General features: G+C 39.7%; 1 protein-coding gene across 1 annotated transcript; it reads right to left on the reverse strand.

Annotated features, from left to right (window-relative positions):
* Positions 1 to 6,127: 6,127 nt before the first annotated feature.
* hapstr1a (HUWE1 associated protein modifying stress responses a) lies at positions 6,128 to 11,697 on the reverse strand. The gene is made up of 5 exons (XM_081710895.1): positions 11,303 to 11,697; positions 9,950 to 10,030; positions 9,556 to 9,822; positions 8,027 to 8,276; positions 6,128 to 7,199 (listed from the first exon to the last, which is right to left on the reverse strand). The coding sequence occupies exons 1-4, from the start codon at positions 11,496 to 11,498 to the stop codon at positions 8,032 to 8,034; spliced, it is 789 nt and encodes a 262-aa protein (XP_081567021.1). The 5' UTR covers positions 11,499 to 11,697; the 3' UTR covers positions 6,128 to 7,199; positions 8,027 to 8,031.
* Between the last annotated feature and the right edge of the window lie 237 nt (positions 11,698 to 11,934).

Below are 11,934 nucleotides of genomic sequence, written 5' to 3' on the forward strand. Positions count from 1 at the left end.
GTACATTTGAAAAATGGCCTCTCCTACATTAATATGACAATTCATAATTTATTTATCCCTCTATGAGACTTTAAAAACTTACACAGCTAGCTAGTTATAGCATTGGAACCTAAAAGCAATAGTTAATTTTCATTTCTGAAATTTGACCTTTGACCTTTATTTTGACTTGACGTCATTTATAAATGCCATTCAAAAGTCATTTAATTACATTTAAGATGAAAAGAGAAATAAAATAATACTTTCAATGTTAACAGATTTTTTGTACTGGAATTCCTTGTTTTATAAATTTAATTAAGTTAGTTACATCAACACCTAGATGTGACGGAAGTTACCAGTGTAAAAAATCTTGTAATCTCTACTATTCATATCATTTCTATCATGAAAGCTTCTTTCAACTTCAAAACAGACCTTCAAATTTGGATAATTATGAAACCATCAATTAGTTCATAGAACTAATTCTTCATAGAACTAGTTCTTCATAGAACTTTGGATTAAATTGGAGTTGATGTATTAAAATCCCACCAGCATTATTTGGTGTGGAGCATAAGTGCACTGCACATATTTCACACATTTCTGTGCCTTGGGTTGCACAGTCCATTTTCTTGCAGCGATCTTGCTTGTCTGAACTGTATGGCCAGTGAGCCATGCCATCTTTCCTGAGCTCTTGTGGGACTGATCGCCTCATTCTCTGCCATCTCGTGTCAGACCCCACAGAGCTGGGTTGGCCATGGTTCAGTGGATAGCTTGCCAAACGCTTGCAGAACACTTCTGCCACTGAGATCTTAAACGGTCTTTTTTGCCTTTTAGGAAATATGCTTGATAGCCTCTGAAGTGGAGAAGCCATATGTTTATGCATAGCATATCCATGAGATGAAACAAAATGTGCAAGTACTACTTTCAAGATCTTTTCTTTTATGGTACAGAGCAGCCATTAAGTCTGCCCTTCCCATGCTCTTATTATGACAGCAGAGGATGGACATTGCACATCTGGGAGCACAATCAGCTTCCTCTCTCACTTGCAAGGTGCAAGTTGGATAGGTGCAGTTATTTTGCTGTAAAGTTTTTTTTCAGTTAAAAAGAGCCTTAATTGTAATAAACTACAGTTAAATGGCTAAGTACTTTACAAAACATATATAGCTACATGAATTAGCTAGATTACATTACATCAGATTATGTTATCTAACTCAAAATGACCTTATCATAGAATCTACCATGTGGGTCATGGCACTGCATGCATCCTAATTGCATACTAATTACTAATCCTAGTTTCTGAGTATGTAACGTAATATAGTTTCTGAGTATGTAACTTAATATAGTTAAAGGTTTCGTGGTTGAGTATACTCAAATATCCACAATGCATATTTAAAACCAGTTATACCAATAGCAATAGGTATAACATAACAATAGGTTAACATTTAAATTTTATTTGCTAAAGTGGCAGTTTTTTTATAGATATATTTAAAGCAAAATTAAATATGTAGCAGGTTTATAAATATTTCAAGGGTACTTTTCCATTACTATCATATATAGCCTACCTGACATGTCCCAGAGGGATAATTTGCTCAGTCACGCTTACACATGACAGTGTGGGTGAAACCCAGGAAACTCCGCAGTATGACTGGATAAAAAGAAATTAGCCTGAAAAACTGTATTGCTTTCTTCGGACAAAATAAATGAGAATAAAAAACACTTCGAATCAACAAAGTTTCGTGCAAATTAGGTTCCCTTTGTGAAGCACGGTTGGTTTGCCTGCTTGTCTACTGCAAAACGAGGGCTGAATGTTGCGTCTCACTTTATCTTAGTCGAAGTGGCAGTATTCAGGATTAATAAATCCAACCTCGCACCTCAATGCTCTTTTTCCAGTAGGTCTGAAACCCACACTGATCCCACGTCAGTCACAGCGACCCTCAAGGAAGACAATTGAAATGGATTAAATGTGAATAGAAAGGAAAATGCTGTCATACCAACTTTTTAATTGCAAATTAGTTACTCATTAGTACTAAAGAAGGACATTTCTCGTTACGGAAACAATGCTCTTGACATCAGTCAAATGGGTCAAGATACAGCTCTGACATAAACAAAAAAAAATGAAGACACTCTTTATGTTAACCCTTAACTGATCAAATATTAATTTTGTGGTGTTTTAGATTTTATTTGTTTTCATATGCAAATATGGATAATGTTCATTTTCAGTTCCATTCCAATTAAACACTGCAATTAGAGCACGCATGCACGTTAACAAAGTGAAAATGAAAGAGCTCAAACTCCTTTAAATTCAAGTGCTTGTTATTTGGTAAAGATATAGTTACAGCATGAATATTAAGAACTCTTTGGCGACACGTCTCTCTCTATCAACAGGACGCCACTGTTGCGCCCTAGTGCTCTGCTGCTCCTCCTCTGAGTGATGGGCTCTATTCCATTAATTACCTCCACAAATAATTGGTATTTGCTACTTTCTCCCTGGGGCACGCGAGATCTGCTCTCGCCTGGGTAATTTCTGCTGACTAATAGCCACATCCACTATTAAGAGTTTGCTCGGGCCGAACCTATCCGCCTTTCTTGGTGCATCCCACGAGCGGGGCTCACTTTTGACATCACTCATTTTAAACGAGAGCGAAGCTGCCACGTGGTCCAATTAGAAGGCCGCATCGTTATCTGCTGGCAGTCCGGTGGGACGGGCCCCTTTACTAGCGTAGGCGGCTGGTCGTGGGACAGCATCTAATCCCCTTCAGAAGACGAGGAATGGACTTTGTCGATATCGGCTTGGTCAAGGGTGAGACGTCTTTAAGCTGAGCTTCCCCAGAGCAGAATAATATTGTTTCATGGGGTGCGTTTTATAAGTCAGAAGGCCACAGGGGCCACAAGGCTATTTCATAAAGTATCCACCATAAAAGCTGGGTCCTTCAAAAGATAAGGTGATCTTTCACAAAAATGGCTGTGCTTGTGTAAAGTATGTGCCACAAGGACTTCTCAAGTTCCGCAGGCACAGTTTCGCTCAATACGGTCTTTCTTCTTACTTTGTAATAGATCTTGTGGCAGCCTGCTAAGGGAAAAGCATAATTCTATCATTTTGACAACTGAGCTCAAGATATGCTGTTTAAAACAAAATTTTACCTGGTGTAAGCAGTAATAAAACAGTAATAAAAACTCAAATATTTATGTCAGACCAGATTCTTGGTAAGTACAGATGTTACATTTCCAGTGACTAAGTGCTTGTGCAGTTTTACTACATCTGCTGTCAGCCTTAATACAGACCTCTTATGAACAATGTATGTTTTGCCTGTAACAATATGGAGAATACTCTACTCTAAGTCGTATTTTAACTTTCACATCCATCATTCTTTGCTTTTGATATTTCCTTGAGTCTCACCAATGATGTCTAAGACCATATTTTTTTCCTTGTGGGAACAGTTCTTACCCTTAATGTTTCACCTACCTACAGTGCAATTGTTGAATTTTTAAAATACTTCAAATCAAATGTTACAAGCTGGTGAATCAATAATTAAGGTGCCTTTTACAGCAAATGTTTCCATTCGCATGAACTTGTGTCTAAATTATGCCCATTACACAGGGCAGAACAGCAGTCCCAGAGCTGTTGAGTAACAATGGAAACTTTAAGGGTCGAATGCCAGCTGGTTAACAGCATGGTGTCCTGCATAGAGGATCTGCACAAGGTGAAAAGGTTCTTTCCAGGGAGCTGAGCACTACTGATCAGTGCACTCAACACTGCTCTCTACTGGCTCAGTGAGAATTTTCATTTCTTAGTAATACTTGGCCTGGAATGTTAATTGATAAGGAAGTTCTTAGCCTGGAAAAATTTCATTGTGGAAGTGATTCTTCTGTACATATCTATGCATTTATGTTAAATCCTGTGGTTACCATTCCTTAAAGGCATCATTCATATCAAACTAGGAGAATGACCTACAGAGGTCACTATTTCAATCTAGCCCAACAAAATTGCATGTGTGATTGTTTATGCAGAGTCGAGAATGAGATTTTTACAGCTCACTGCCAGCCATGCATTAAAACTCTTGTGGCCCAAACTAGGAAGACCTGGGACACCAGAATACTGTGCACGCTGTCAGAGGTGGCAGCAGCACAGAGGAGGGGTTGCTGTCTCTTCCCAGCTTGCACTCTGGAGGAGTGGGGTGTCACATCGCTCCCGCCTTCCACTGCAGGGCATGGGGAAGCCCGATGAATGGCAAGGGAAGAGCAGGGAATAAGTCCACCCCGGTCTTGGACCAGCCCAGCTAACCCAGGCCATGTCGCATTTGTGTTTACTATTTATAGATATATTGTCAGTTATATATTCATATAGATATCTATATCTATATAATACATAGATCTTTACAAGAGATATATCCATGAGCTAAATAGCAGAAGAGCAGAAATATGAGGCTGTTAGTTTATCTGACCACATTTTCATGAAAATCATATATTCACACATAAGTATTATCCATAAAAATGCAGTCTTCTCCCTTGCAGATGGTAACACCATGTGCAATTGTTGTATACCACTGCACTGAATCACGACAGTGTTGCATCAAGGAACATTTTTGCCGTCTTAGCTTATGTGATTTCAAACATTTCCAGAGACACATCAAACACAAGAAGCAACTCAATTAATTGTTACAAATTCACTTTTTTTTTCATACATCAGACTATGTAAATTGCCTGATAAATTGTTGATGCTTTTCCTTTTTGCTTTCTCAAACAGTGCAGGAAGCTGATCCGTCTTAGCAGGAATCAATAAGCAATCATTAAACTGGCTTGCATCATTAAATGAAAGTAACTGAATTCTACCTGTAAATAATTATGTAATACTGCATGATATCCTATATGTATGGTTCAATGCAGTGCTCTCATGTTGTCATATGGACATGTGCAAAGCATGATTTATGCGATAAGAACTCTCATAATTCATATATTGTTCTTGGTCATCTTGGTCATCCAGCACGGCAGAATGTGATGTCCTTTTGGATGTGTGCAGCTGTTCTAAGGTGGTGATTGATCGAAGATAGGGCTGACAAGGGCAACCATGGTTATTTGGTCTCTGTTCTTGTATTTTTTTTACTCCAGCTTTGCTGTACTCTGTACCTGACATATACTGATGAGTAAAACGATTCTGATTCCATACAGGGCTGTGGATACCAAAGCTCAAACAGGCAGGTTTTTTTTTTGTTTTTTGTTTTTTTTTAAAGTTTCCTTCTTACTTCTCTGTAGTTACAGGTGTACAAGTAAACTGCATACACTGAAACTGACCCTGTGTACGTTTCAGACAAGTGCTACTCAAAAAAATAGTAAGGTATGGGCTTTTACATAGAGTTCAGTATAAATGTAAAACTATATAATTCTTTGAAAATATGAGGAAAAAGTAATGTTAGCTGTGAAAACAACTAAATTATTCACTTTTCCAGGTCAAATGGCCTCTAAACAACCCTTTGTTTAAAGGCAACCCTCAGAGTGCTCCTGCCTCTACCCGCCAACTGTTGTCGCTGTAAAAGTGCACCGACAGTGCCACACTGTGGTAGCTTTTTGTACAACAGCATTGCCTCTTAACCCAGAATCTGGCAAGCTGACTTGATCATGAGGCTCTGGGCTCTTTCCCCCCGGACATAATGACTCAAGTCTTAAACAGGCCATAGGCTGCAGAAATGGGAAGAGGTATATAGCACTGAAGATAAATGAATGCACATTCTTTCATTTTTCTCCATTTATATATTTACACCCCCCACCCAAAGCAAACCAGTCATTATAACAGACAAGACTGCTCCCTAAGCTGGGAGTATTCATTCTAAAACATATCCCAGAACAGACAACAAAGAACTCAGTCCAGAAGGTGCAATCCTGTGTGCGTGAGTGTGTCCTATTTGCATATGAATTAGCAGGCTACCAATGAGTATTTTAAAAGAAAATCAAAACGTATTGCATGCATGTCTTTGCATAAATTCTTCAAATGACTAAGTCTTTTGTAGTGGTGTAATTCTTCCACAATAAATTCCATTATCCAGTGTAGTGTTGACAGTAGGAGAGAATGTCTGCTCTGAAAATGCACACTCTGGTAAGTACCATGTTCAAATGTACAAACCAGGACAGAAGAACTAGAAAGAAGAACTGCATGACAAGATCAGAATAATCTTACCTTTATTTACCTTTATTTCAGTAAATAATTTATCAACAGGTCTGTGGCAGAATTCTGTAAACTTCACATTTTCACCCTTATGATTGATAAATTAACTTCAATGCAAACTGCAAGTGAGATGTTTTCATGGACAACTATGAAATCAATTCTATGCTGGGGGGGGGGGGGGGGACGACACGACGACAAAACAAAAAAACCCACCCCCACACCCACACCCCCACCCCCACACCCACATTACTGGAATCTGCATAACCTGAACAGGTAGTGTTTTGAAATTGTTCATGATGGAACATTTTCAAAGAAAACAAATTTGTCAAGAAAAACAAGGAGAAATAGTAGTGTTGGACATCTACCACATTCTCAAACAGAATTTCAAGTGGGGTCAAAACATTTCCATAAAACTTTACATAAACATAAATAACCAAGTTCAGATGCTACTTGTTGAAACACCAACAATTATATTCTACTCTTTAAAACGAAATGCTAATTATACCAATTAGTTTTGTTTCACCTTTTTTGTTTCACATCGTCACACTAACAACTAAATGTTTATTATTGTCAAAACAAACAAACAAAAAATCCCAATATTCAATAAATTCACTAACTTGAGTGGTAACAAGAAATTTTCAATGCTCCAGATCCTTAATTTCAAAAGGACTACACATTCCTGTACCTTTCATGGACTCTACACTTAATTCATGACCACTCATGATCATGTACGGCGGTGCCATGCGGCGTTGTAACGAATGTTCTGGAAACCAAGGTAAAAAGGACATTTCAAATTCAAGCCTATTTAATTTCCTTATCATGAATATCAAAGTTCCTTATGTGAACATGCTATTTTACATAGGGTTTTGGACCAGCAACTCAAGTCATTTCAAGACATGAAATCCCAAACGTTGATTGCACTAAACTCACACACCTTGGGTGTGCTTCTGCTCCCCTCTCATTGTCACTCCAGAACAAGATCATCATTGCAAATTCTTCAAGTCCACAAACCTGCAAATCTGCAGCAGCTTCAAAATAAAATAAGGATTCTGCATGCTGTCCAACATTACTGAAACACATAGAAAAAACCCGTTATGCAAGAAAAAAGGCAAGTGAAAAATATAGGATAATATGGCAACTAATAGTCAGTCAAAACCTAGTTAGAACTGCTGCACCAGAGACTTCTGTGTGCAGAACGAGGCTGGTCAACACATTGAAGTGCTAAGCGAAGAAGTGGCAATATTGTTAAAGTATATATGATCATCAGTCCTGGAGACCCCCAGACGTTACAGTTCTGTGTCTACCAAACCCATTTCAATTAATTAGCCAATTACCCACCATGAGTTGAACAAAGTACTGCAGAGCAGAACATATTTAAATTTGCAGGGCATGGGTAGTCAAGGATAGGGAAAGGGACAATCGCAGCTTAGCTATTTCATCATTATGAATACATTTCCAGTATTGGCTAATGGATACTGGCAGCAGCAACTGCTTGATAAAGCAACACTTCACCCAAAAATGCTGGTAGCACTTTAACCCTAGCAGTGGCCAACTAACAAAAGGCCAAATGACACCAAGCTAGCAGGTCACCAGTCGTTTTCCTTCAGTGCTAGCCACATTATCTTTTAGAAGCATTCCTTTAAGGCTGCTGCTCGGTGGTAATGTCATCTGTGGAGTGATTCCATCTCCAAAGCAGTAAAAGAGAACAGTTAAGAGGAAAAGATACAACAGTGGTCCACCTTATGGCAACTGTTATTAGTGCTCACATTGTGTGATGGTCAATGGCCCTTGATTCCTTTTTTTTTGGGGGGGGGGGGGGCTCAGGATGGACAAAATGGTACTGAGGATTAAGTGGCTTGTATTTTTGAGCAGCATCGTGCATTCATGAGTGCTGACCGGACTCAGATCATCCTGTTGCGTTTATGGGTAGGTGAGTCCGTGATGACGTCGGTGCACTGGGCTGACGGGCGCTTTCGGTTCCCGCCGTTGTCCAAGTGCTGCGCCATCTCCTCCGATATGAAAGTGTTCAAGTCCATGTCGTGAAGTCCATTTCTCCTGCGGCCAGGGTTGGAGCTGCCACTGACGTGAGTGGGGGAGCTGGGGGCTCCGGAACGCACGCTTATGCTAGCCATCGCTCCACTGAGCCCTGCAACACATGATATAAGCAAATGAGTGCGAGTTGTTCATCCAAATGCATGCGTAACATCTACTGGTTTTAATGGGAAGAAGTGGCAATTTTAAGAAAAAGCATTTTTTCTGAAAAATCCAGAGCGCTAGTGTGTTTAAAGAAATGCACATGTATGCCATGAGGTCTAATGTGCAAGACATTAGTAAACATGCCTTGCTAATTTTACGTCCGAAAGATAAATCCATCATCTAACAAATTTAATGGGGAAAGACTAGAACAGATTAAATTCTGTAGAGCTTTATGGGACTGAGCAGAAATCACTAGACGGAATTAATCTGGGTGCTGATCATAATGTCAGGATATATACACAAAAGAAAGCTATTCAGTTCTAGTGAGTTTCTGTGTAAAGATTGTATGGAGAGCAATGTAATCCAATTCTCCATTATGGATCATTTAAACCAGAGTGGTAGGGAAAAAAGCATTTTATACAAGAGTGAAAAAAAATTGTTAGTAATCATGAAGACAGACCATCAAAAGATCCTCGTCACTCAGAGGCTCAATGTGGTAACAAATATCCTATTGAGTCCTCGCAGCAGAACAGAACACAGCCAGGGCTCTGAAGCACTCCAGTAATTTCCAGTTTGCACCAAACAGCAAACTGAGACTTTGGTTTGAAATTTCAGAACAGCACAGAAAAAAAGCCCCCAGAACAAATCAAACACAATTATGCTTAGACTATATACAGCAGTCACTAAACATAAAAGGATCAATGAACTGAGCCTGCCTGCTTAGCCAATAATATCTACAATCCACAAATCTTTGACAGATTTGCATAAGAAGCACTAAACGAATGCAAGTACTATTTATGTAAAGGTCATGACAAATACTAGCCCTTTGCTATGAGCCACTCTAGTGTCTCATAGCCAGAGACAGACTGATGTCAGTTCAAGCCTTACAGCAACCGGAATTCCCAGTTTCAGTTCTGTGCAAATTAGCTGCACAATCTATTTTCACATCATCTCACAGTTTATACATTCCCAGACCAAACCAATTCGACTCATAGCAAATAACTTGTTCTAGTTATTGTAAATATGCTGATTTCTAGATAGCCTATGAATGTTTGATGGAGTCAAACATTGCTAGGTTTGTGCTTGTTGGTACTAAGACAGCCAAGCAACACTAAGTTTCTGACAATGATTATCCCTTTCAAATGAGGCAATCCTGTGCTGGATGGTGATTTTAAGCCTTAACATGCTAATAAGCGGGGTGACGGCGGTCTAGTCCGGGTTATATTTACCATGCAGTGCTATGGCTTCGCGGAAGGGCTGTAAATCAGTTTCCACAGACGAAACGGTGTCTGAAGAAGGTGGTCGATTTGGTGACAGTCTGGGTGTTGTTCTTGAAACCCTTGGTGGTGGTGCTTTGCCACATAGGAAACTTATCAGATCGTCTCTTCGAATGGTTCTCCTTTTCTTTTTGACCCAAGCCAAAACATCCTTATTGCGTCTCTGATGACCGATCTGAATTCCTAGGTCAAAGCTTCTCTGATGTGTATCAACACTCTCTGTTAAAGTGAAATGTACAAAAATGTAAGAGTCACACCATGAACAATTATCATCTAGTAAAGTCGCCCAAATCTGTGTGTGTGGGGGGGGGGGGGGGGGGGGAAGAGAGAGAGTTAGGTTACATACCTTTGTAAAGATTGGTCACAGCTGTTGCAGCATTCTGAAAGGGTACCCACAGTGACAGTCCTTGCTGATGGCAAACTCGATCTGGAAGTCAAAAATAAAATTAAGGACACCAGCATGTGATAAGCTGACTGTAGAGGTGACTAAATGTTTTGGATTGCATGGTCATGCTTTTGTACTTCCAAACGACAAACCCCAGAAAGCCCATCTTACCTTACATAAAACATGGAGACATATGTATGCATCAATACCCTGTTTTATTAAACAATTCAGTTACACAAAACTAGGAGACTACATCCTCATTTGTATACGTTTTTGACGCACAATCATAGCTACCACGAAATTGGGCGAATTCTGGAAGGTCACAAGTTAAGATATCCATTTAATACTTTGACAGTTAAGGAGGTGAAGTGTGCCTATAAAATACTTGCCTATCTTGACACGTACAGTTAGCTAACTAACTTCACATTGGAATCTGCTGGCTATAACTCCACATTCTGGCCATAGCCGATTTTCGTTTGCGTGCTAGCGAACAGTGACACAAAGGCACTGGCTAGGTGTCAAGACGAGCCGGCCGGCTATATTTGTTAGCTAGCTAACATATCAGCAGGCACTGACATCGATCGACACAGCTAGCTAATCGAGCTAACCAGAAATAATGCTTGCCTTACTGTTTAGCCAGCGGGGGTCTTCGCCATCGACTAGATTTTGCTGGCACCTAAATTCACTAGTAATGAGTCGATTTTGTTAGATTGTCTAGCACACACCAAAATAAAAGATAGATGTATTGCTAATGTAGTGAGAACTAGCTCGACGGCCACAACTAGCTAAGATATCCAGGTTATCCTAGCTACCAAACATGACCTAGGTTACCTAAGCTTTATTGGTTAACTGATCGTCATAATAATTTGCGACTGTAGTGGGTGATTAGCTAGATAGCTAAATTAGCATGTATGATAAGACATCGACGGATACCAAAGTGTTGGTGTTAGTCTTAGCTAGCAGTTGCCTAGAGTTAGCTAGGGTTAGTTCGTTTTAACCAGGTTAAACAAGAAGCAGAGTTCCTTGACGTACAATAACATGAGTAAGCCAGCTAGCCAAAGTCAGACCACTTTCATACAGACCTAACACTATCTAATGAGCTATTTTACAGGTTATTCAGTACAGTCGATTTATTAATCTCCGACCTAGCTAGCCAGCCAGTCAGGCTAGCTAACCCATGTGTTGTAGAGGCGAGCTAGCTAGGTAGCTAAGATAACTAGCCTAGCTAGCCACGCTAGCAATCTGCCTTCCGACTGATAACCGACGTTTGCGTGTCAAATGAGCTAGCTTAGCTTAGCAGTCGCCATAGCAGACCTTTATAAAGTTGCGCCACGGCTGTAGCAGAATTCTGAAATAGATGCCACAGTTTTTCCTGATCTTTTTCGACTTCCTCTTCATTTGGCTCTTCTTGCTCTGCCTCTGCTAAGCACTGTCTTTCCCAGTTTGAGAACCAATGTTCCGGTCCGTGTTCTTGAATCTCTGCCTCTCTCTCTTCTTTCTTATCCTCCATATCGAAAATGTTTAACTCCAGTAAAGTTAACTCTATTGTCACTCAGTACAGGTGTTAATTTAAATACGTCTACAAACCCCGATTATTTTAAATTTATATTTAACATTGCTTTGGAAATCGGGCTGACAAGTAGGAGGATTAGGTAATGTCTTCTTACCAACTATTCCTAGCTATCTACCAACTTCATTGACGTGTTTGGGGTTATAAAGTGAAAAGACTACATTGTTGGCATATTGAACCCGCCCTCTAGTGGAAAATGACAAAACGATTGGTTCCATTCGAGGAGCCCGAAAACAAATTTTAACATTTTATTGGTTCTAGAAAATGTCTATCAATAAGTGACACAAAGCGCAGACATACCACGTGAAATAAAAGCGCAAGTTCGAATTTCCACCAAAATTCCATTTGCACTGTTCATGCTATTTATTGACAACAT

Source organism: Electrophorus electricus, chromosome 3, assembly GCF_041902795.1.
Source record: "Electrophorus electricus isolate QZ-2024a chromosome 3, ASM4190279v1, whole genome shotgun sequence".
In the NCBI taxonomy this organism is placed as follows: domain Eukaryota; kingdom Metazoa; phylum Chordata; class Actinopteri; order Gymnotiformes; family Gymnotidae; genus Electrophorus; species Electrophorus electricus.